Below are 25,256 nucleotides of genomic sequence, written 5' to 3' on the forward strand. Positions count from 1 at the left end.
ATTTTATGTAGAATAAACTATATCCAACCATAAATTTGCTTTGAAAAAATAAATGGTGCCCACTGGCTTTCCAACATTTTTGAATAAGCTCTGGTACAGAAAGATTGGGGACCTCTAAATTTTCTCAATATTACACAAATATGTTAAAACAGAAAATATTTATAAAGAAAGAGTTTAATATAATTCTTTTATAATAAAATCCAACAAGTTGATTTCAAAAAAAAAATTGATAAATTTACCAGATAAATTCACGACAATGAGAGCAGAAGGTTGGTTGCCGAAGGAATGTTGCCATAAATTTATGTCCATTAACCTGGTGCACACGTCTTCGCATAGCCCCACGCCTTCTGTTCAACCCCTGGCGTTCTTTGAATTCCCGAGGTTTGGGACTCTGATGCTCTGTAAAATTATAAATCATTTTAAAAATAAAATATTTAAAACAAATAATGCTTGTATTATTATAAATATTATGAAACTATAATGAAATATGCTTATATCAAAAAAATGTCATCCAACAATTGAGTGACTTGCTGGTTAACAATCTCTAGCATCAGCTGCTATAACTGCTTTGCAACAGGTAAAACATTTAGACCCAATTAATAGTAACTAGTAAATTCCGTTTCATAATTGTTCTGGCCATTGTAATTCAATAAATTGAAAAACTAAATATTACTAATGCTAAACTACAAAAGGCTTTTTTACTTTGAAGATCTTCGTTACAGATTATTTTATCGGGTTCAATCATGCAAAATTTTGGAGAAGGGCATTATGAGTTTGATCAGGGGAAAAAGTGCACCACTTGTAATTTAAATCAATGACAAACAAAAAACAAATAGAAATTGACTTTTTTTTAATTAAATTTAACTATTAATAATCTAGGCAATCTCAACCCTGATAATGTAATATTCTGCATACAATTTTCATAAGCAGTAAAATAAAAATTAGCACTTAGTGTTACAAAAATATCTGTATCTGATATAAAAATAAAATATAGGTATAAAAAACAACATATTTTAACCCATGTACAACTGAAGTTGCAATAACGCAACGTAACTTGTTTTGCATTATTATTACATGAAACAATATTTGTTTAATGTTTTTAAGTAGCCTGTTTTAATAATAATCTTTCACATTATTAGATAATAGCAAAAATATTTTTGTTAGTAATAAATTATATTATGTTATTCAATAAATTTAATCATTTTTTGTTTCTTCTGAGATGACTTATAAATAATTTATAAAAGAATAAACTCAGATGTACAATATCATTTTAACTGATTATTACGTACTCAATAATAGCGATAGTTTCTTTTCTTATGGTCAATTATTTATTGTCTATATCTAGATAGAAAAAAATTGACGTAAAACTTAAAAATTCAAGTTTTTGCAACTTCAGCAGCAATGAATATTCATACGGAAAGCCATGAGCCGCCAGCAGTAAAGAGATATAAAAACAAAATTTACATTTGGCTGACAATGATATGTCAAATACTACAAATAAGTTCTCTAAAGTGCAGCCTTACATTGGTCTTCTGAATAAAATCTTTGACAAACACAGTATTTTTGTTCACCACCTTTCAATAAATGACCAGATGATACCATACTTTGGTTGCCATTCTTGTAAAGTGTTTTAAACAATTCCACATTATAGACAATCCTGAAAAGCACAGCATTTATTTTGATAGATTTTTTAGTTCGTATAAATGCTAAGTTTACTGAAGAAGGAAAGGAAGGATTTTTTGTAACTGAAACAGTTAATGAAAATAGAATTCAAAATTGCCCGTTGGAAAATTCTCGTTCATGTGTAAGGAACCTTGTGGAACGTACAGTTATCAATTTGATACCACCAATTCAATGTTTATTACAATATGGAACGACAATTCTCCTGTTACTCTAATTACAAATTTTCAGTCCACTGAACCTCTGAATAATGTCAAAAGGTATTCTAATGTGAAGAAAATGAAAGTTTCAATCCAACAGCCAGATCTCATCAAGCAATACAATCACTATAGAATAAGGTTGATTCACTGGACAATCATGTAAACAACTATCAAATAACAATAAAAAGAAAATAATGGTAGTGGCCTTTGTTTTCAAACTTTCTTGATATAGCTTTAGTAAATTCATGGAAGCTTTATCAATGTCCACAAAGAAAAAGACGAGCAACTCAAATTTTGACAACTTGTAGTTATCACATTATCATCAAAGGCAAATAACACAGAAGAAATTGCTACTCCACAAATGCACAGACTTGGAAGACCAACAGTGTTTTCAACTGCAAAAACTAAGCGACAGTCAGTTGACAAGCATCTTCCTGAAAAATGTTAATAATAGAAGAATTCACTGCCGACAATGTAAAAGTACAATGGTATTTTCATGTAATAAGTGTAAAGTTGGACTTCATCCAAAATGTTTTATTGATTACCATAAAAAATAAACTTAATATACTCATTGTATACTAAAATAGATGCAAACATTTCATTTATATTGTATCCTAATTTCTGTTCTGTTTAGTTTTTATTTAGATTCGTAAAAATATTTAAAAAAATAGTTGAGCTAAAACAGTTAGTGTTAATTTAAACACTCTTTCCTGTTGAAGTTGCATTTCCACAACATTTCATAAGTAGATAATCATACCTGAGGGTCATCTATAAACCAAAGAAATCATTTTAGGACCAGCACATGAGAGTGCAGCAAAATATGGGTTAAGAAAATTTAATTAGTAATAATTTTACGTGTATGTGCATGTGTAAACTGAAAATGATCCAAGGAAGTGTGAAAAGTAATAAGAAAATATAAATGTGAGATCAGTCATCAATCTAACAACTTTTAATTTCAATACTTTGTAACTCTATTTCAGTTGCATCATCCAAAATACTATAAACTCTATACAACAAAAGTTAATATTCCTAATGTTTTATAATCCACAAAATCTATAAGATTTTCATTCACACTAATCTACCTTCATGTATTACATATCTATCTAAACTTGTTCAAACCATTTAACTTTTGCATTCATGATTAGTTATGTTTTAATCGTTTATTTTTAAAGAACTTGAACAACTTTTTTCTTTTTTTAAAGATACAACAACACTGATTGTTAAAATCTACTTTTTTTTTTAAGCGGGCATCTGTAATTCTATACTACACTGAACCCAGGACTTTTATTATCTACAAACTAAACACATGAATTATTTATAAATAAATTAACAATTAGTTATATACAAGATTTACATTAAAACTGACCTCCTTGAGTAGTCCATTTTAAATCAATTCTGATGTGCAATCTTCCTTGAGGCTCAAGGTCGACCTGAAAAAATTGAAAATTAGTATGTGTATAAAAAAATACTGAAGTGTATAAGTGTACACATATACATGTTTATACATTAACATACATAACTGAATATATATTCAAAATTAGTATATATATATATATATACTAATTTTAATTCCAAGTACTATCATCGATAGTATAACTATTTATAAAATTATATAGTTCTATGCTAAAAAGAATAATTTTTATTTTTAATAATTAATATTTATAATCTCAACTTATATAGTAAGAGAAAGCACAATGTTTTGTTTGCTTAGCTGAATTAAATTCTCCTATGCATGTTCAGAGAATGTTTAAAACCACATATGACAGGAATCTTCCAAACCTGAAGTACAAAAAGGGAAGAACGAAAAAGCTTTGGAAACTGATCCTGTAGAGGTAGGGAAAAGCACTAGGAGATCCATCAGTTGAAGTGATTAAAGATATGTTTACACAATCATCAAGTAAATCAGTGCAACAAACTTCATGCTGGTTACAAGTATTAAAAGTCTACTGATAAAAGACACAGGGATATGGATATGATTGCACATAGGGATGTGCATATTTGGAAATCAGAAAATCTACAAGTTAAGTGATAAGGAAGCATATTTGAGATCAATCTAAGTCCAACGTGTAGATCATCCTATTACATGATAATATAACTGGACTTTCTTGTTATGGAAAAATAATCAAGCATTTTATCAAATATGCTTATTAATTTATGCACTTTAAAAATTTCAAGAGCCCATATCATCTTCCAGGTGAATAGGAACTCTGTTCACTAAGATAGCATATTTCATGAGTTTGCATGTGGCATTTCCAAAACACAGGTTGACACAAATAGAGCTGATTCCTTGGTCTCTGAAGTCACCAGATCCAACTCTAACAAATTAATTTTTTTCCAGGGATGTATTCAACACTCTTTATATAATGTCTGTGCAGAAGCCAACATGTTGGGAGAGAGGATTAGAATTGAAGGCAAAAGCTGTAAGTTCCTAATATTGGAGAAAATACAATATTACACAGATAAAATCTTTATTTTTTATGTACATTATATGAAATTATGTTGACCTATGCCAATGGATGCATTTATTATGTCTTTATACTGTATTCATAGGCTGTACTCTTTTAAGTACTCTATTCAAGTACGCACATCATGAATCACTGACTTTATGACTTTAGCCAGGAATTGTGTTGAAAGATAATCAGACTGCATTAATCTGTTATGTGACATTTAACATATAAATTCCTATTTCTAAAAATTGTGATACAGCAATTCAATTCCAGTACATTTTGGTACAAAGAATTATCAGTTGTCAGTAATAATAATATTCTTTTCTGTTAGTTAAAGGAATTTATAGCAGGTTGTAGCACTTTCTGGCAGAAAAGTAATATAGCTTATATGGAAGTTCTAGCTTTGTTATTAATGTTATTTATATCTTTGTAATATTACTATTATGGTAAAATAATAATCTCATCATTTCATAGACCTCTACTAATTAAACAAAAAAAAAATTAACCAGAATTTATGGTTTGAAAATTAGGTAGATATTTAGTTTGAGCCAAAGGTTTCATTTTATAGCTACGCTTTATAGGGGTTTACTTTTATTGTGAGTGAAATCTTTCTTTTCAGAAAATGAACAAAATTAACTGTTATCTGTTTATAAATGTTATCTATATCACTCCTCACAAATCTAACGATCAATAAATAAACTCTTCAAATTCAGAGAAATGAGTCAACTTGTTCTCTCCAGGCAAAAATATTTAAACTCCTTGGATTTTTATTGCTTGGTCTTACCAGCCTTCATTAATGAAAAGTCAAATAAATATTGTCACAAACTAGAAAGTTTTTCATTACATTCTACCGTAGCAAACACAAAAATCTATCTGCATAATATGCTATGCATTTAATATCAAAGAAAAAAATAAATAAAAATTATGTTACTTTAGTAATAAATTTTGAAGCTTTTTTTTGTTTACTAATAAAATTGCCTAGGGTAAAATTAATAAACATAATGAATGACTCATTTTGAATTAGTGTAACCTGTTCTTCCACAAGCCTTTCAGAACTAATTACCAGCACATACATCAGTGGATTTCTGAGGCTGTTTTTGATGGAATCTTAAAAGACGGAATAATTTGTAGTCAAGATTTGTAACTGAATATATAAATTATTGACAACAGTATGTGGGGGGGGGGGGGGGGGTTCAACTTCCATAAGATAAGTGGGTGCTATTAACAATGTTTCCAGAGAAAAGTTCAGCTTAATAGTGCGTTCTGCTTATCGTTTTCAAATATAAATTTGACAAACAGACAACATGGTATGCATTATTCCATAACATACCAAAGGGGTTTAATTACTTTTATAAAATACATGTTTTTAACTAATGCTTCTAAAAACTCTTCAGAAGATGCTAAAATTCAACTCTCAAAAAAGTTTAAGAACAAGTACCATTAATTTAAAAGGGAGCATTTATAGTTTTTAACTATTTTAAATAATTTAATAATTTTAATTTTTACATTTTGTCATCATTAGTTATACAGTATAAATTTGAATAAAAAATAAAATAAAAGGGTATAACAATTTTAACAATATTGTTGTAAAGGCAATAAATTATTTAAATGAAAAATAGAAACATTATGGAAAGAAACATATAACATAAGAATAACATATTCTTTTAAATTTATTTTAAGACTGAACAGTTTAGCCAATTTTATAATAAGCAACCGTTTATTTTAATGATAAACAACATAGTCTAATCAAACATAATTAAAAATAATATGACATTTTATCAAGTGGTATTCAAAAAAGAATTCTCAGGCACATTTTTTTCTATACGTTCTTTTTAAATTATTTAATTTAAAATGCTTCCCCTTATTCTCTTTAATATAATATTGTGACTGCAGTTCAGAAGAAAATGTATGCTCTTTTCTGTTATTGCTCTTCAACTGAATAATCTCTTCATTCCATCCAGTTATTAAAAAGCTAGGAATGACGTTTTTTAAATAATTTTTTACTTTATTTAGATACAATGATGTTAATTAAACCATTTTAACTACTACAACTAGATAAGATGCTGCAAGTACTCACAGGAACTCCACACCTACCAAATACCTTAATATAAACAAAACAAATTCAAATTAATCCTTCATAATTTTTTTATCAAATGTGTGTTTATTGTTTGTTTGTGAGGAAAAACATTTTTAATTTCCTTAAACTAATAAAAAAAAAACGAAATACCAAAATCCAAATTGTTTTTGCAACAAACAGTAAAAATCAGAAATTTTAACTGTAAAATAATGCAACTTCCTATATCGAAAAGGTTAAAAATTCCAGCCTTACTTTAGTGATATAAACAATTATAAAATTTTGTTTGAAACAGATGAACAATAATTTTAACAACCCAAGATCAAAAAAGGAAGAAACTAACTTATCTGGAAAAAAATCAGTAGTAAAGTTCACATGTACTACTGAAATGTAGATTTTAAATAATCTGGAAAAAATTCAAATAATGATTGATCATTAATGTCATGTTTCAAATGGAAAATTAAACTTTTAGCCTACTGTTTATTAAGGGTTATTTTAAACCATGTGACTAGGTATATGGTTTACAATTTTCTTTAAAAGATAAAACAGTTTATAAAAATCTATGTAATGTAGCTTACTTTTGCAGTATCTTTATTAGGTCACAACTTGAAATGGAATTATATCTCAAAATTGTTTACTTATAATTTAATGAAATATTTTAATATGGCACACAGTTAATAATGAAATATGTTAGAGTTCATTACTCTAAAATAATAGCTAAAACTTAAATGAAGAAAAAAATAAACATTTTACTTTTATGATCTGTTTCTGATAATTCATTTGGTTACCCACAACAGGATCTTAAATTATTGTATATTTCAGTATTTAGAGGCAGCAATTAATTTGAGTTTAGAAAGCATAAACTCACACACATGTACAGTAGTTTTATTTGGGATGTCTGAGATAGTTGACATTATTAATAGTACAGTGGAGGGGGTAGTAAACCATAAAAGGACGGTATCTTAGCAAGAACCCAGTCGCCATCCAAAAATCCATCCCCTCCTAAATAACTAAGCTTTCTGAACTTTGAAGAGCAATACTTTATAAGCATCAAAATAAAAATAATCAAAATACATCACACATAATGCAAATATAAGTAAACATTCATTTAATGTTTAACAAAAACATCATTACTTATTTTTATAATTTAATCATGAAAGAATATAATTCTAAGAATACAATTAAAATTGTATAAATATCTCAATTATTGTTCAAATAATTAATATCTATAAAAACCTACTTTATGAATTAGTAAGTATTATCTGAAGCACAATCACTTTTTGTATTGACACAACCATTATATCATAAGTCTTATCATGACCTGTTGAGCGTTATATACACCAAAGGTTTTAAAAGTATTATTTCAAGAATTTACTAAGATTCATAAGAACAAAACAATCTCATCTTAAGTTAAATACAATTTGTTGCAATTGTTAATTATGATTTTTTTTTTGTCTTCAGTCATTTGACTGGTTTGATGCAGCTCTCCAAGATTCCCTATCTAGTGCTAGTCGTTTCATTTCAGTATACCCTCTACATCCTACATCCCTAACAATTTGTTTTACATATTCCAAACGTGGCCTGCCTACACAATTTTATGATGTAATAGTACATAAAGGTTTATTAAAAACAAAAATATTTTATTACATATTTGTGCTTAAGAAATGACAAACCAATCGATCTGATGAGACATACAACGTGCGAATGAGGTCCTTAAAAATATATAGCTATTCAAAAGCAACAGTTTAAAATTCATTATAAATTACACACCAGTACAAATATATCTTAATGTAAGTGAAAAATTCAACTCAAGACAAGGATAAAAAAATAATAAATACTACAAAGAAGTCAGGTGGAAAAAAAAAACGTTTCAAAACTGGGTTTTTAAATAACTATGGCCCAATAACTAAAAATGACTGGATTTCATAATATGAAAATAATTATATAATAAAAATATGTACTATAATAATAAAAGTTAACAAACTGAAGATATTTTAATAAATTTTTAACCTGATTTAAACAAGTGTACACTTAACTTCGAAATCTATCCCTCATAAATTCGCCAGATTTGCCCACACTCTATACCCAACCTAACAATAGCTAGGAAGAAATTATAAACTCTCAGTTAACTTATAAATTTAAGCTCAAGATAATAAAAATGAAATAAAATTAATTTTATAACACAAAAATTATAAATTCACATTACTTTTCGATGAACTTAAAATAAAAACGGTCCAAGAGTACCTACCAACGCACAATAGGCGGGCCAAAATTTTAAATTTACAAAAACAAAACCGCCTGAAAGATGAAAAATTAAACAAACTTACCCAGAAATCTGTAGAATCCCTGTCGCGCTGTAATAAATCTTCGAATGGAATAGTGCAATTTGCTACAAAATCATCCGGCGGGATGGCGGCATCATGAAATACGGTCAACCCCAGGTTGACAGCATTTTGTACGTCGTGAGTAAAATACTCATTCCAAACGGGGTCAAACGTCTTTGATTTTGTAGAGGACCTATCCAAATGATTTTCATCAACGTCTATAGATACGTACGGATCTATAGGCTGGTCTTCAGGTTTTCCGAACGCCATCATATTATGTCGTTTTTGAAAATCTGTAGGTCTCAACCCGCTAGCCTCGCATATTTTCACCCGTACGGTTCCGCTGAACATTGGCGTCGTCTGACCAAGTACTTAATCAGAACTTTTCAGCAGAACCCACAGGTCACTCACGTAACTAAATATCGCACGAACCACATATGTTTATTATCGAATTTACTTCGTAAAACAAGACTCCCCTGACAGCCATGAAGGTCGATTTTGATAAAAATTCACTGCACTGTAATTAGCAATCCCACAATGCCTTTCGTTACGTCACAAATCGCAGCACATCAGATATTCAAGATGGCTTCTTATGGGCGTTTGGTGTTGCGCAGTGCAAAAAATTTAAGGTAAGGAATTTCGTAGAGGTATTTTTAATAGTATTTAATATGATTTTGTGAAATAATTGTACTAAAATTTGCTCTCAATTCCGGAAAGAGACTTCCTTCTTTTTCTATTTGAAATATAATTCACGTTTTTATTTCATAACCGCCATATTTAAAATTCAACTTATTTACCTAGCAGACGACGTCCAGCTGTTTGATCACCGCAATCTGGTTATCCTAGCTGTATATTATGTGTGTCAAGCATTATACACGGTATACTATTCTGTAACGTGAGTTTGGGTTTGTCGGCTTCAGTTTATTTTATAATTTTTTTTTCATACGATGTCATAAATCAATATTAACGAGATATGAAAATGTTTTTGCAATTAACAATTATCAGCATTTAATATCTGATTCTGTATGTAACCGTCTAAATAACTAAATATAATTACCCAGCAGTATTGTCAGTTATTAAAATGATACATTATTTGCGGGGTTATTATTTATTAATTAATTGTGACCACTGAGCAGATGGTAGTAAATTTTATTAATCTTTTAATTTTAGGAATCTTAGTAGTGCTGCAACTCCAAACTTGAAAGGCCCTGTTGATGAAGTTATTATCAGTGATGCTTGCGTTCGTAGACTTAATCGTATCGCAAATGATGGAAGCTTTTTAAGGATAACAGTTGAAGGTGGAGGATGCTCTGGATTTCAATATAAATTTGACCTGGATAAATCTTTGGGTGATGAAGACAGGTATGGATTTTGTTGTATTAAAGATTAATTACAGGATTGTATCAAACACTTTCTGGCTTCTTTTTCGTAAATACTTGGAAATTAATACACGAGGGAAATTTTATCAAGTCTGAAAGATGATAGTATTCCCTCCATTTCCTAAGCGGGTATTTTATATTTTATTAGTTGAAGTGAGGGAAATATTTAGTTCTAAATACTTACCTCGAAATATACCAAATTTAGAAAATTATTCAGTACTTGAACACTTTTTTGAAATGGTTTAAAATTACAAATTTGGATCAAAAATTCTCTAATAATTTGCATAAACATGACATATCAAATTAATACAAGAAATGATCAGTCACTGAACAATGATGAATGTTTACTAAACTATGTAACACAGCTTTTGTAACAGAATTTTAATATCCTAAACATCACAAATTAAGATCAACAAATAAAACAATAACCAAAAATATATGAAAATTTTCTTGCAAAGTTTATCCTCGTATAATTCATTCGATATTGTGGAATTCATTGCACCAAGAACCCAGCTTGCTGGTTAAAGACCGTAACTGGCTTATTTAATTTTCTGTGCATATTCAAACTTCCAAATCTCAAAAGTTTTTTCTCTGCTTTCATTTCATTTACAACATTAAGTACTGCATTCAATACAGTAACATTAAGTACACATGTAAGTTTCAGCCTCTTGGCTGAAATATTTTACATTACACAAAATTTGTCTCATCAAAATCATGCTGGCCATATATTTTATCTGTTGCTGCTATATAATTATATCTCAATTATATTTGACAGAGTTGTGTTCAGGTACTTCTTTCACTTAGTAGATTCAGATGGTGAAGTAAATTCATTGGAGTTTTCATTGTTACAGATCAAACAATTCAACTAATTTAACAAAATATATATAGCATCAGCACAATTCTAATGTCATTTTACATAGATTTTCATCTGGTAATCCAATTGCATTCTTGGGCCACTATTATTCTTGATGTGAAGAAACCAAATGCATAAAATTGTAAACCAAAGAATTATTTCAATTTTGCTGATGATACAGCAGTCATTAACTGAAACATTAATACTTCCATAAATTCTGATTGAAATTTAAAAATGATAAAATCAACCACATCAGTTTTAATGAGTGAAAAGTTCTAATGTAAGCACATTTTAGAGGAAAGTATAGAAAAATTTAATTAATCCATAAATACCTAGATGTGCTATTCAGTTACCAGTTAAATTGGTTAACTATATAAGGGCTTTGCTGTGAAACTTTCCTGTAATTGGTACATAATGACAGCTATTCCCAAATACAATAATTAGACATTGCTAATTACCCTGTTACAGGTAGTACATTTACTCACACCATTATTTATTTGATCCTTTTTTTTATGATTTCTCAATTGTAAAAAAAGATTTAATGAATTTTTATGATCTAAAAACATATACAATGTAATATGTAGACAATTTAAAAGCTGCAAATTCTTCTTAAGATAGCTTCATATAAAATAATGAATTTGATAATTCCTTCTGTTTACATCTTGAAATCACAATTAACAATTACTACACCTTTAAAAATATTCATAATCACAACATGTTTCAGGAAGTTTGCTGTTTCACAAAACAATTACTTTTGGGAAGAAGCCATATTACATGGTAAACAATTATATTAAGAGATTGCCTAATGTCATAAAATGTGAAAATGCAATAAAATTTAAATCCTCCCTGAGAAAGTATTAATACATGGGTTTATTGTTTTGATAACATTCTAATGCTCAATTAATGCAGTAAGATCCATCCATTCTGTTTGGTATGTGATATAATAAAATTGATAAAGTATTTCATTATATCACATACTGTATTTATAATTTTAGTCATATATGTGTATCAATTCAATGAATTAATTTAGTTAGTGAATTTGTATATGTGTTAACCAGTGGTACCCAGCCTTTTCATTGTCACAGACCAATTATATTGTGTTCTGATGGACCCCCTAAATTTTTTCTAATAATATTTGTCAACATAATGTACCCTCATTAAATATTTGAATAATGCAACAAATTAAATATCTCAAGAAGTGAAAATGAAATACATTACAATTTTAGGTTGTAATGTAACTGGGAACACATAATTTTACATCATGTCACTGTGAAAAAAAGTTTTTCAGGCTTACCATAAGATTGTCATTAGGGCAGCTGATGTTGTTTTGCAGCTGCCAGTTTTCCGAAAAGTCTAGTTCAATTATAGATACTTAGTTGCAAATCTGTTTCCACATAAGTTTATTTCTGTTCTTGCTTTTCAAGAAGACTAAAGCAGAAAATGTGCATTACACAAGTATGTTGATGCAAATATAATAAAGTGTTGTAATGCAGTACAGAAAACATCTGAGTGCATGGGTCATGCATGCCACAAAAGTTGTGACAGGATCATAGTAGGAAATACAATTTTCAGATTGGAATCACATGAATTTCAAAAGCTTTTCTTATACTTTGACGAGAAGACTATTTTCTCTCTCCATGAAAGGTTTTTAATTCAGTTATTATTTCCACTGCAGGAAGAAAAATATTCTCTTAATTTCAGTACCAAAGATGTTCCTTATGTTTTCAATGATATTGAAAAAGAGTCGATCATAATTTGTTGCAAGAAAGTTACTGAGAGAGGGAAATGAATCAAATTTTTGATTATCAGCTCGGTGTGACCATAAGTTTAATTTCTTTATTGTTGCTTCAATCTTATCCTGAATGAAGAACCCTGAATATTGGAACTTAGAGCATTTAGAAAGTTAAAAATGTCAGATAGAGGCAAGACAAACAACCCAAAAAAAGTTCCACAAACAATATTTTTGTTCAAATTTGGGGTCAGGAAGAAAAATCCTCACCTCATCAAGCAGCTAAAATAGCTGTGCTAACACTTTATCTGATGTCGTGATAACCAGTACACCTCTGAATGAAGCAGCAAATTTTCATGTTCACTTCCCACTTCTTGACAAAATGAGGTGAATATACAAGAATTAAGAGGCCAAGATTTAATGAAATTTATTATTTTCACTGCCTCATCAAGAAGAAATTTTAGATAAACAGGCATAGTATGCGAGATCAATTCTTCTTGATGAATACTACAGTGAGTAAATTTTGCAGATTGGTGCAATGGGTTAAATCCAAGCTACAAGTTCCTCAAACTTTTCTACCATAGCTCTTGCAACAACTGTGCACACCCCAACACATTTATCCCAGTTAATTCCATTGTCTTTGATAGAATTATTAACAATAACAAATAATTGGCTTACAAAAACTCATTTGTTAATTACATGAAAAAAATCATAAAATCTACTTTTAAATAAAAACAGTCTCTTAAAGTTCTTATACTACATTTGTTCTATGTTTTTGGCAGTATTAGGGCACTCCTATGCACCCAATTCAAAATCTTTGAATATTCAAAAAATGTTTGATGTGCTTGTTTGCAAAATGTCTTTTGCAGCTGTGCCTGGAAAACTACTTATACAGTATTATATAGTGATTCGTATAGTGCTCTCTAAGCTATAGAGGATTTGTATTCCAGATATTCTATTGTCACCGAAATTCGTAATACAATCGCTGAAGTAAATCGTCACAACACATAGGTGAATTTATACTGGATCCCTAGTCATGTGGGAATCCTGGGTAACAACTGTGTGGATTCTGCTACTAAAGTGCAAGTAGCCAACTGTCTTGCTCCACTTGAGTTACAACTACCAATTTCATCAATTCCATTAAACATACACTTTGAAGAAGGTGGCAAGATGACTGGTCTGCTGCAGCGGATAATAAACTCAAGACCCATAAAAGGCATGGTGTTACCATGAAACTCATGCAGGAAAATTCGCCGAGAGAAAGTGGTCATGTGTTGATTATGATTAGGACATACTAAAGCTACTCATGGCCACCTGATGTCAGCGAAGAGCGCACCAGTGTGCGTTCGATGCAACTGTCGCTTGACTGTGCACCACATCCTTGAGAAGCATATGCTATGTGGCCTTATGTTGCAAATTTAAATTGCTGAGGGACATACGGTGTGTCCTACGAAATTACAAGAATGTACTAGACAGGGTGTTAATACTTCTAAAAAGAATTAATATACTTAAGATTTAATCCATCAAAATTTTGACATTATTTTGTTTTTCATGTTTCATGTATTATCCTAATTGTTACGTTTCTTTTACTGTTTCAATTTTATTCCTATTATTATATTAATTTTCATCATAGTTTTAAACCTACTTTGCTATTTTAATATCTATTTTTGCTATTTTATTATAATATTTTAATATCTGAGAAGCCTCTTGTCATTATTTTAACCCAGACTATGATAACGTGAAAGTATTTTTCATCCAGAAAAAGAATATATATATATTATTATTAATCTAACTAATCTCAACTAATTATGTATATCTCAACTAAGTTGAGATATACTTCCATTAATGTTTGTTTTTTTAATTTCTCTCAAAATAAAACTTTAATGAAAAATAGATTACTATTGTACTTTTTTTCAGGGTATTTGAGAAGAATGGAACAAAAGTAGTGGTAGATGCTACTTCTTTAGAATATATTAAAGGATCAACTGTTGATTACCATGAAGAACTTATTAGGTCTGCTTTTAGAATTATTAATAATCCACTGGCTGAGCAAGGTTGTTCTTGTGGAGCATCATTCAATATCAAAATACCTTAAAATACTGTATATTTATTTAGCTATCTCATCTATATAATGAATTTATTGAAGATTTGTAAATAGTTAATTTATTCTGTAGTTATATTTTTTTATTATGGCTAATAAATTTTAAGTTTAAATTTGTAAAAATTGAATGTTATTTAAATTTTTGTTTGTTTTTTCTAAAATATTAGTTATGTTTTTGTGATATCCTATTTTCTTTTAACTTATTTTTATTTCTTTAAAATATTATAAAATGAAATTGTGGTAACTGGTGCTAATTTTTTAGAATTATGATAGATTCATTATACATCTTGTTTTTGGTCTCAGTAGTTAACATTGATGTGATATCCGCTACTGAACTCTGCACTAATAATTTCCTCTCGCCATATTTATTATCATCTTAATAATTTAATGTATTCTTGGTTTAAATACTGTAATTTTTCATCCAATATTAAAATACTGTATGATTTTAAACGTAATGTAATGAAAGTTGGTTTGATCTAGGTGTAAGCTGTTAGTAGAGTAATGACAAATTGGAAAGAATACAACAATGATGGAATTCACTGCTACATGCGGAATGCTGCCGATTTTTACACATAGATTGAAACTTAAATCTACAATATTCATGTTATTATGAGTCATTTCATTGTAATTTAATTGTTAAGTGTTATTTTACTACAGCAAAAATTTCCATGTTTCTTTTTCTGTAAACATTTGCCTCTTATTTGTTCTATAAAATCACTGTTATTTACCACATATTAACCTAATTACGGCATATGGTTTCAAAAGTGTATTTCTCCACTTTTGGTCAACATTGAGTTATACATGTCAAAAGATTCAGCTTGAAAAGCTGAATAATATGAGTATGATAAAAAGAATCAAAACTGAATATCTTATACAGTTTTTTTAAAGTAAAAATTTTGATTGGGATCAATAAAGTATATCTCCATAGTCAGGTTGAGATCAAAATAAGATTTCTTCACATTGACCAATGAGATTAGTCCCAGCTCAGCTGTTTTGTTAGTTCACCTTTGAGGTTATACTACTTTACTGTGTGCTTTATTAGTGTTTTGGTAAAAATTAATTACAATAAAGATAGTTCAGTTTATTACAGAAAAAATGGATTTTTCTGTTTGTAGTTCTACCTTTGTATAGTTAGTTTAACCTAGTAAAGCAAGGAAGCCAATTTCAAAGGCCGTATAAATGGTAAAGAAATGTTTGCAAACTCTTGAGGAGGTAACTTTTTGGTTTTGTCGTGTTCTCCCCTTTTTTGTAATTGTTTATTAGAATTTGAACAACTTTCCTGGTCTTCTTCTGCCTTTGTGGTTTAATGCAATCATTTTTGAACAGTTTATAATGTTATGAATTTTCAGATATTCTCCCAAAATGTTACAGTGTATCCTCAGTGTAAAGAAAAGCATATCACAAAATTATTTCAGTGTGGTAGTATAAAAGTGAATGACTTATCATTTCGTAATTCATTTTATTCTGATAGAAACAAGGCAAAACAAGACAGCTTTATTTTAAAGTACATTGATTTGATGCCTGTTAAGAAACGAAGGCCCAAAAAACATCCTAAACAGTTCAGGCAAAATTTTTTGTAAGGTCAGATAATGGGAAAAACATCCTAGTATGTAAAATTGCATTTTTAAGCATTCTCAAGTTACAAATGGGAGGCTTGATGGAATAATAAAACGTTTTTCAGAAACAGGTAACTTGCCTAAAAATAACAGAGGTGAAGATCATAAATCTCATTTATTTGCGCTTATCATGCATTCATCTGATTTAAGTGTTAGTAAATTATATGATATGTATAATGCCCAAGCACTGGATAATCTTAAGACAAATATACATTATTTTAGACACCTGTTTAAAACTCGATTTAATTTGGGTTTGCGTTCAGTTATATATAAGTGCTTTAACATGTAGTGCGTTGAATGAAAGAATAAAGGATGAAAGTGCTAGAGAAAAAATCACTCTCATGGCATTATCACGTTCACAGAAAAAAAAGCCAGGGCGAAGTGCCAAAAGTTCCTGGAGATAGAACAGCATGGTGTCATCCAGATGGGATGAGACAGAATGTGGGTGTTATATGCATGATCTTTACCCTAATGTTGTTGATTTACAGGATGCCTCTTGGGTACATCCTAACAAGTATGTGATGCAATTTCTTTGTGGGCATGACGCATTTTGTGACAGATTTCAGAAATTCGGTGTGGCAGACTCTGGTATGTGTTCGCAATTTGGATTGTTGGACTAAGCTTATCATGTGATATAAGAATGTGCTAGGTATGGCTTAATGTGCACAGGGACCATTTGTCAGTTTGATATTATTGGGTCGACGCTTGATCTCTGTGTTAATTGGAAAAGCTGGGCTGAATGGTTGATCGTAGAAAGTTTTATTACATATTTGGTGAAAGAAAGAATCACTGAAGGGGTGTGATGTTCTTCTTGGACTTACCTTCTTTGTGTTTATGTTTGGTTTTATTGTTATTTTGTTTTATGGTTTGTTAAACTGATGCTGTTTTTGTTTTTGTTTGATTATAGATTTGTTTGTTTTTTGTTAGTTATGTAGCATTATTTATTTTTATTATTATGTTTTGGTGTTGTGTTTTATGATTCATTGTGTATTGAATTCATTTTTACCTTTTGAGTTTCTTTGTTTTTAGAAGGTCATTTAGTCTTGTTTGAGACTTGAAACTGAAACTGGCTAGATGTGTTTTGTTTGGAGTTTATGTTAGTTAACAGGACACCAATGGGAATGTTTCTTGTGGCATCCTGGCTGAGGCTTGACTGAAAGATGTTATTACCAAGGTATTGAAGATGATCTCCAGGAAAGCCCATAAAGTCCAGGTAAAGAGGGGGTGGCATGGCAACCGAAACCAACACATGGAGGGTGTCTTCCCCTATGGAGTCAGGATGTATCATGAGAAGTAGACACGTACAAGCATGTCTATATGATGACATCATACAGACATCTGTTGTTGCCTACTACAGAGCTTAAAATCCTATTCAGCTAGCTTCACTTTCTATACTGTGTAATTCACAGAGCTATTAGTGTTTTGCTATATTTTCATCAATTCTTTATAATACAAAAGTGATTTTTCTTATTTTAATTTGCTACAACATGGCTTCTGCAAATGTTTGTGGATGTTCAAATCATCCACACAATTTTTGTTACGTCTGTGATAAATTTCTGAACTGATAAAAAGACCTAATATATTTTATTTTGATTGTGCTCTTGGGAAGCACAATCGATAAAATCTGGGCGCCTCATGTTATTTCCATATCGTGGTCTAACTGTATAGTTGAAGGGGAAATGATGAGGTTATTTGCTATACTGATGGTTTGGCATGAACCTAAGAACCACTTCACTGACTGCTACTTTTGTGTGACAAATATATTTTGATTTTCATTCAAAAATAGAAAGTTCATAAAATATGTAGATGTATCCTCAGCTCTGAAGCTGGTACTACACGGAGAGGAGTTACCTGTACCTGTACCACCATCTAATCCAACATTGTTAGAAGAACAATCTGAAAATGAAGCAGATGATGTTGAAGAATTTCTTCCTGTATCTGATGAGAAATCTCCTCATTTAATTCAACATGAACTTAATGATTTAGTTCGTGATTTAAAGTTATCAAAGTAGCAAGCTGAACTTCTGGTGTCAAGACTGCAACAGTGGAATCTTTTAGTGAAAAAAACAACAGTTACTACATTAAGAACAAGAAATAAAACGCTTTCAACTTATTTTATTATGAAAAATTCATTTTGTGTTTGTACTGATGTCAATGGCCTGATGAAAGAGCTTGGAATTCTACATATTCTTGAAGAATGGCATCTTTTTATTAACTCTTGTAAAGTTAGAATGAAAGCAGTTTTATTCCATAATGGTAACAAACAGCAATCCATTCATTAGCTTATGCAGTCAACTTGAAAGAAACATAAAAGTATGGTATCAATATTAGAAGCAATGAAATACAAGACATATGTGGCAAGTTTGCAGTGATCTTAAAGTTGTGTTATTTCTTGGTTTACATGATGGGTTTATGAAATGTTGTTTTCTTTGTCTTTGGGATAATCGTGAAACAAAGAGTCATTACCAAGTAAAGAACTAGTCATTGCGGCAGAACTTTTTGGCTGGTGAAAAAAATCTAGAGCATACCATTAATTGGGAGTCGTAAAATCATATTGTCGCCACTTCACATAAAACTAGACTCATGAAAAATTTTGCAAAGAGATAAACCAGGATTTAATCATTTAAAAATAAGGTTTTCTATATTGAATGATTGTAAGCTCAAGGAGAATATATTTATCAGTCTGCAAATCAAGAAATTTCTTAAGGACTCAACTTTTGATGATAAACTTAGCGAATGTGAACTAACTGCATGGAAGCCCTTCAAAGATGTTGGTAGTTTTTTAGGTAACAGTAAACATGAAAACTATGCTTTTTTGGTTAATAAACTGTTAGAAAACTACAAACATTTAGGATGTAGGATTATTAAAAATTCATTTCATACACTTACACTTAGACTTTTTTCCTGAAAATTTGGGCTCTGTCAGTGATAGGCAAAGAAAACATTTCCATCAGGATATTCTGACCATGGAGCATCGGTAGCAAGGAACGTGGAATCCTGGAATGATGGGTGACTGGTTGGTTATTATTTAGAGAAACTGATCAAACATCATATAAGAAAAACATTTGTCGACATATTTTAAAAATTTAAGGTAACAATTCCAATGATTTAAATTTTAAAAATAGTTATTTTAAAATTGTATGAATGTATTTCAATTTAACTGTGTTTTAATAAATAAAAATTTAGTTGATTTAAAAAAAAAATTTTAAATGAATAGACATAAATAATAATTTTTTAAAAATATTGATTTCACAGTGATTATGCATATATTGATAAATAAATAATATATATATATATCTACAAAAACGTGATGTATTACACAAATTCTGAAAACAGTTCTGAATTCAACAGCGCAAAATTAGTTAAAATCACCATGTACCATTCCAGATACATGAAAACTTTTTTTGATGACTAGTGAATTAAACTAAATGTCTAGTCGACCCATACATAATAATAATCTACTGAATTGCTGTAATGCAGAACATGTTTTAATTTTCTATATGTTTATTTTTATTTAAAATTTTTATTACACTGTAAAAATGGAATGCTAAGATAATGTGATGAATTTTTAAAATAAACAGCAGCTAAAAATAAAATAAAGATGAACAAACATTAATTTTTTGAAACATTTTCTAGTTTATTCCTGTGATACAATTAAATAACAGATTAATTTAATTAGTATTAACTACCAGTAAAAAGTGGTATGAACACTTCATACATTTTTTTAAATGTTACTGCTTAAATTGTCAAATATTTAATATAATATTGTCACATCTTTGGCTTTCTCTAGAATTTTATAAATTAGATTATTTTTACCGTACAGGTAATTTTAGATACATCCTGACCTCTGCAGAGGAAGACACCCTTCTCTTTTTTTTTTTTAACCTCTGATACCACTGTTAGGTATTGCTTCAGAGGATGAGATGGATGACGATGTAGCATGTAAAAAGCCACGCCAGACCTGGATTCAAACCTAGGACCTCTGAATGAAAGGCCTAGATGCTACCATCATGCCACGGAGGCCAACAGACATCGACGGTTGGTCGATGTGCTAAAGAAGGTCACAATGACACTAACTGCGAAGAAAGTGAAAAATGCGCAAACTGCAGTGGTCCACATACAGCCCGCTCCCGAGATTGCCCAATCTTTAAAGAAGAAAAGGCAATTCTCAAAATCTGTACGGAGCAAAAGCTATCTTTCCCGGCCGCACGAAGAGAATACAAAAAGTTAGATAATTCACGGAACCTGGTTAAACCAGATGTATCTTTTGCCACCGCTACATCTAAACAAATTCCTACAAATGTTAATAATCAGCAGTGCGGATCCTGCAATGAGCTTAAAAAACTTGTTCAGATGCTTTCTGATCAAGTAGCTTCACTTACAGCCACTATCTCAGAGCTGACAAAGATGAAGAAAACTTCTTTCGTCGCAGTTAGTGAATTCAACAATGTGATACACACGAAAGTTCCTGCTCCCAAAGTCGTACCGGCACGAGTAGCGACTATCACAGCTGGCAGTAAGCCACCTAATAAGCTCCCCGGAAAGGGAACCCACATAACCACCACCTCTGGGATGTTAACTGCAGCATCCCTTCAAATAAATCTCCTCCACCATCACCTCATTTACTGGAGGATATGGTTGAAGAACCACCCGACCCTAGGGCATCGGAGTTCTTTAAAATAAAAAATACAAAAAAGAAAAACCGAATCACCTACAACTAATTTTTATATAATTTCCGAAACTTAATTTTTTTACACTTATGAACATTATTCAGTGGAATGTTAGAGGTATTCGGTCCCGCATTGAAGATATTAGAGTACTAGCGCACGCACATGATCCACTAATCATGTGTTTCCAAGAAACTCACCTTCTACAACATGACCCAATTACACTCAGAGGATACTTCTGTGAGAGATACGACTGCCTAGTAGACAGTAGGGAGAGTGGTGGAGTAACGATTTTCATGAAGAATGGGGTGTCTGCTACAAGAATTCAACTAACCACTGTCATTCCTGCTATTGCAGTAAAGGTCTCTATTACCTTCAAATTGCATATCTGCAATCTGTATCTCTCACCGAACACTGAGTTCAGTGCTTTAGATGTCTCAAATCTCCTCACGCAAATACCATCTCCATCGTTAATAGTAGGAGACTTCAATGCCCATCATATTTCCTGGGGCTCAACCTTCTGCTCCACTCGAGGAAATATGATAAACAGATTGAGACAAGACTTTGACCTTTGCCTACTGAATAATGGATCACCCACATTCATGTCCTTATCAACTGGTACTGTATCTAACCTTGATCTCTCCATATGCTCACCTAATGTGCTCCCTCATTTTAATTGGTCTGTTTGTGACGACTTTCACGGCAGTGATCATAGACCAATTATTATTGGTTTCGGTGTAGACTGCGAGATTAAAAGAAGGCTACGGAGATGGATTGTTGAAAAGGCAGATTGGAACGGATACCATAAAGCATTCCAATCTCAGTATGACGATGAAGCGAACATCCTCGACCAATATTCTTCTTTTACGTCCATGATACTTGAGAATGCCAACAGATATATCCCACAAACATCGGGTAATCCTGGACGTCCTTTCGTTCCATGGTGGAACGATAATTGCAAAAATGCTATTAGGAATCGACGACAGGCACTACGAAAATTTAATCGTAGGCCTACAAAAGAACATCTAAATTTATACCGCAGGGCTAGAGCGGTGTGTCGTCGAGTATTCTTGGACGCTAAGAGGAATTCATGGACGAAATACGTGAGCACTATCTCACGCACTACTCCCACGTCTACTGTATGGAAGAAAATTCGTGCAATTTTCGGATCACCGAAACAACCTATTCTTGGTCTTATTGATGAAGGAGAACAACTTTCATCATCCTCGGAAGTGGCAAATAGTCTAGCAAAATCTTTCCGCTCGGTGTCTCTCACCTCATCATATAATAACGATTTTCAACGTTACAAGATACAAATAGAAGTATTGTCGTTAAACATTGGTGATTCGGTTGGTGAATTAAACACTCCATTCTTATTTAAAGAATTGTTACATGCACTTAAAAACTCACGGGACACTTCCCCAGGACCGGACAACATTCGCCTTTCCATGCTTTCACACCTTCCTAATTCGGCACTACAACAACTTTTGAATATTTTCAACGGTTTATTCTCAGAACAAGTCTTCCCACCCTGCTGGTCAGAAGCATTTATTATACCAATACTAAAATCTGGTAAAGACCAAACGAACCCCTCAAGCTACCGCCCTATTTCGTTGACTAGCGTTTTGTGTAAAATAATGGAGAGAATGGTAAACCGCAGACTTACATGGTACTTGGAGAAACATGGCTTTCTATCTCCAGAACAGTGTGGTTTTCGACAAGGACGATGTTCTATTGACCATTTAGTGTCACTAGAAACTGCCATACAAAACGCTTTCCTAAATCGGCAGCACCTCGTCGCTATCTTCTTCGATATAAAAAAGGCGTATGACACAGCCTGGCGACGTGGTATTCTTAACACTCTCAAAGAATGGGGAATCAAGGGGAATATGCTTGCTTTTATCCGGGGATTCTTAAATCACCGAACGGCTCGTGTTCGTGTGGATGATTCGCTCTCAGATAGTGTCATCTTGGAGAATGGAGTGCCCCAAGGTAGTGTATTAAGTGCCACCTTATTTTCTGTAGCCATAAACGATATTACCAAATGTGTTCAGGTTCCTGTCTCATGCTCTCTATTTGCTGACGACTTTGCTATCTACATTGCAAGCCGTTCAGCACCTACAGCAGAGAGACTACTGCAGAACACTATATCTCACCTTGAAGCTTGGTCCAGGATTACTGGTTTCACATTTTCATCCGAAAAAACAAAATGTGTAGTTTTTTCTCGGCTACGAAACCCTTCTATTCCGCAAATATTTCTGAACGGAGAGACTATTGCTATCTCTACTTACGTCAAGTTTTTAGGTTTATTTTTGGATAGCCGTCTTACTTGGGTCAAACATTTAAAAGAATTAAAAACAAAATGTTCCAAACTTCTAGATATGATGCGAGTCCTTACTAACACCAACTGGGGAGCCGATAGATCATGTATGATACGTTTTTACTATTCCTTTGTTCGCTCCCGTTTAGATTATGGTTGTGTCGCCTACTCTTCAGCTCGTCAAACCGTGCTTAAAATGCTGGATAGTGTACATCATGCTTTCCTTCGGCTTGCCACAGGCGCGTTTAAATCAAGTCCTGTCGCAAGCTTACTTGTAGACTGTGGTGAACCATCACTTTGGGATAGACGAGACCAGCTCTTATTATCTTATTTTGCTCGTCTCAGAGGACAGCCAAATCACCCGGTTCTTGACTCGGTCTTTAGAAATCCTAATCTAGGAAAGTATGAGGACCATCCACGTCGTACTGCACCTGTAGGAGTCCGTACCTGACGTCTGCTGCAGCATATAAATGTTGACACACCGTCATTTTTTCCTATGTATCCTTGCTCATATCCTCCATGGAGAATAAACCTCATAAATTTTAATTTTGACCTGACTACATACAATAAACAATCAACACCATCTATTATCTTTCAACAAATGTTTCAGTGTGTTCTCTCCAAGATGAAACCAGACGCGGTTGTATACACTGATGGATCGAAACAAAACGATACAGTTGGGTGTGCATTTGTTGTCAATGAAAGAACTTATATGTTTGGTCCACCCGGTATTACAAGTGTGTTTACCGCTGAACTATACGCTATAAATAAGGCTTTAAACATCATTAACCCTAAATATAGAAAAATTCTTATTTGCAGTGACTCGTGTAGTGCTCTCCAAGCCTTAAAAAACTTTTATTCTAAACATCCTATCGTGATTGAAATTTACAACGCAATCGCTGAGTTGAATAATCGCAACACAGAATTAAGTTTTTGCTGGGTCCCTAGCCACGTAGGGATTCCAGGTAATGAACATGCAGATTCCGCTGCCAATGAAGCATGTAACCAGCCTCCTTTCACCACCGGAGTTGCTACTTCTGATTTCATTAATTATGTAAAACAATTATTAAGAGCAAGGTGGCAAGGTGATTGGACGGCTACCATTGATAATAAACTCCGTCAGATTAAAGATTCTGTGTTACCATGGGACTCCTTATACAGAAAACCCCGGCGTGAGGAAGTAGTTCTCTGTCGATTGCGGATAGGACACACGTGGGTCACACACGAGTACTTGTTTACAAGAGGACAACCACCTCAATGCGCATGATGCAACTGCCGCGTGACTGTGCGCCACATACTCGTGGACTGCATATGTTATGCGGCATTGCGTCGTAAATTTAAACTACCCAGAAACATCCGTGGTATCTTGTGTAATGATAAAGAGGTTTTAGACCGGATGTTTCTGTTTTTACGTAGTACAGGGTTAATACAAAAAATTTAATTAGTATGTATTGTTTTGTAATTGTATGTATTATCCTATGTATTGTTTTTGTTATCCGAGTAGCGAGCCTTTTATACTCCCTATCGGAATTTTTTTTTTTCTTTTTTCTATATATATAGATATTCATACTTTTTTGTTTGTTTTTTAAATTCGTCTGTAATATTAGTTGTAAGATTTTTGTGATATTAGTTGTAAGACTTTAAACATAATAGTTTTAAGTTTTATTTATTTTTAATATGATAGTTTTTAACGTAGTTTTAAGTTACATGTTAGTGTTTTTGTTATCCGAGAATGGGCCTTTTACACCCTTTCCGGATTTTGTTTCCTGTGATAGTAGTTTTAAGTTTTAATTTTATGTAACAATTTTAATTACTTTTATTTATTTATTTTCCGGGCGATGATAACGTCCAACCGTTTTTCGCCCT

The 25,256-nt window shown here is 31.7% G+C and overlaps 2 protein-coding genes across 2 annotated transcripts in view; one reads left to right on the plus strand and one right to left on the minus strand.

Moving 5' to 3' along the window:
- The window catches only part of Pkc98E (Protein kinase C), a 104,841-nt gene extending 95,600 nt beyond the window's left edge, over positions 1–9,241 (minus strand). Inside the window, exons 1-3 of the mRNA XM_075366634.1 lie at positions 8,729–9,241; positions 3,247–3,310; positions 240–399 (exon numbers count right to left, since the gene is read on the minus strand). Coding sequence (XP_075222749.1) covers positions 240–399; positions 3,247–3,310; positions 8,729–9,076 — 572 coding nt within the window. The 5' untranslated portion in view covers positions 9,077–9,241. The remainder of the gene's footprint in view (positions 1–239; positions 400–3,246; positions 3,311–8,728) is intronic.
- A 6-nt stretch (positions 9,242–9,247) lies between these two features.
- On the plus strand, positions 9,248–14,932 carry LOC142325199 (iron-sulfur cluster assembly 2 homolog, mitochondrial). Its single transcript, XM_075366636.1, has 3 exons — positions 9,248–9,354; positions 9,896–10,087; positions 14,604–14,932. The coding sequence occupies exons 1-3, from the start codon at positions 9,263–9,265 to the stop codon at positions 14,779–14,781; spliced, it is 462 nt and encodes a 153-aa protein (XP_075222751.1). The 5' UTR covers positions 9,248–9,262; the 3' UTR covers positions 14,782–14,932.
- Positions 14,933–25,256: the final 10,324 nt, after the last annotated feature.

Source organism: Lycorma delicatula, chromosome 5, assembly GCF_047948215.1.
Source record: "Lycorma delicatula isolate Av1 chromosome 5, ASM4794821v1, whole genome shotgun sequence".
Lineage (NCBI taxonomy): Eukaryota > Metazoa > Arthropoda > Insecta > Hemiptera > Fulgoridae > Lycorma > Lycorma delicatula.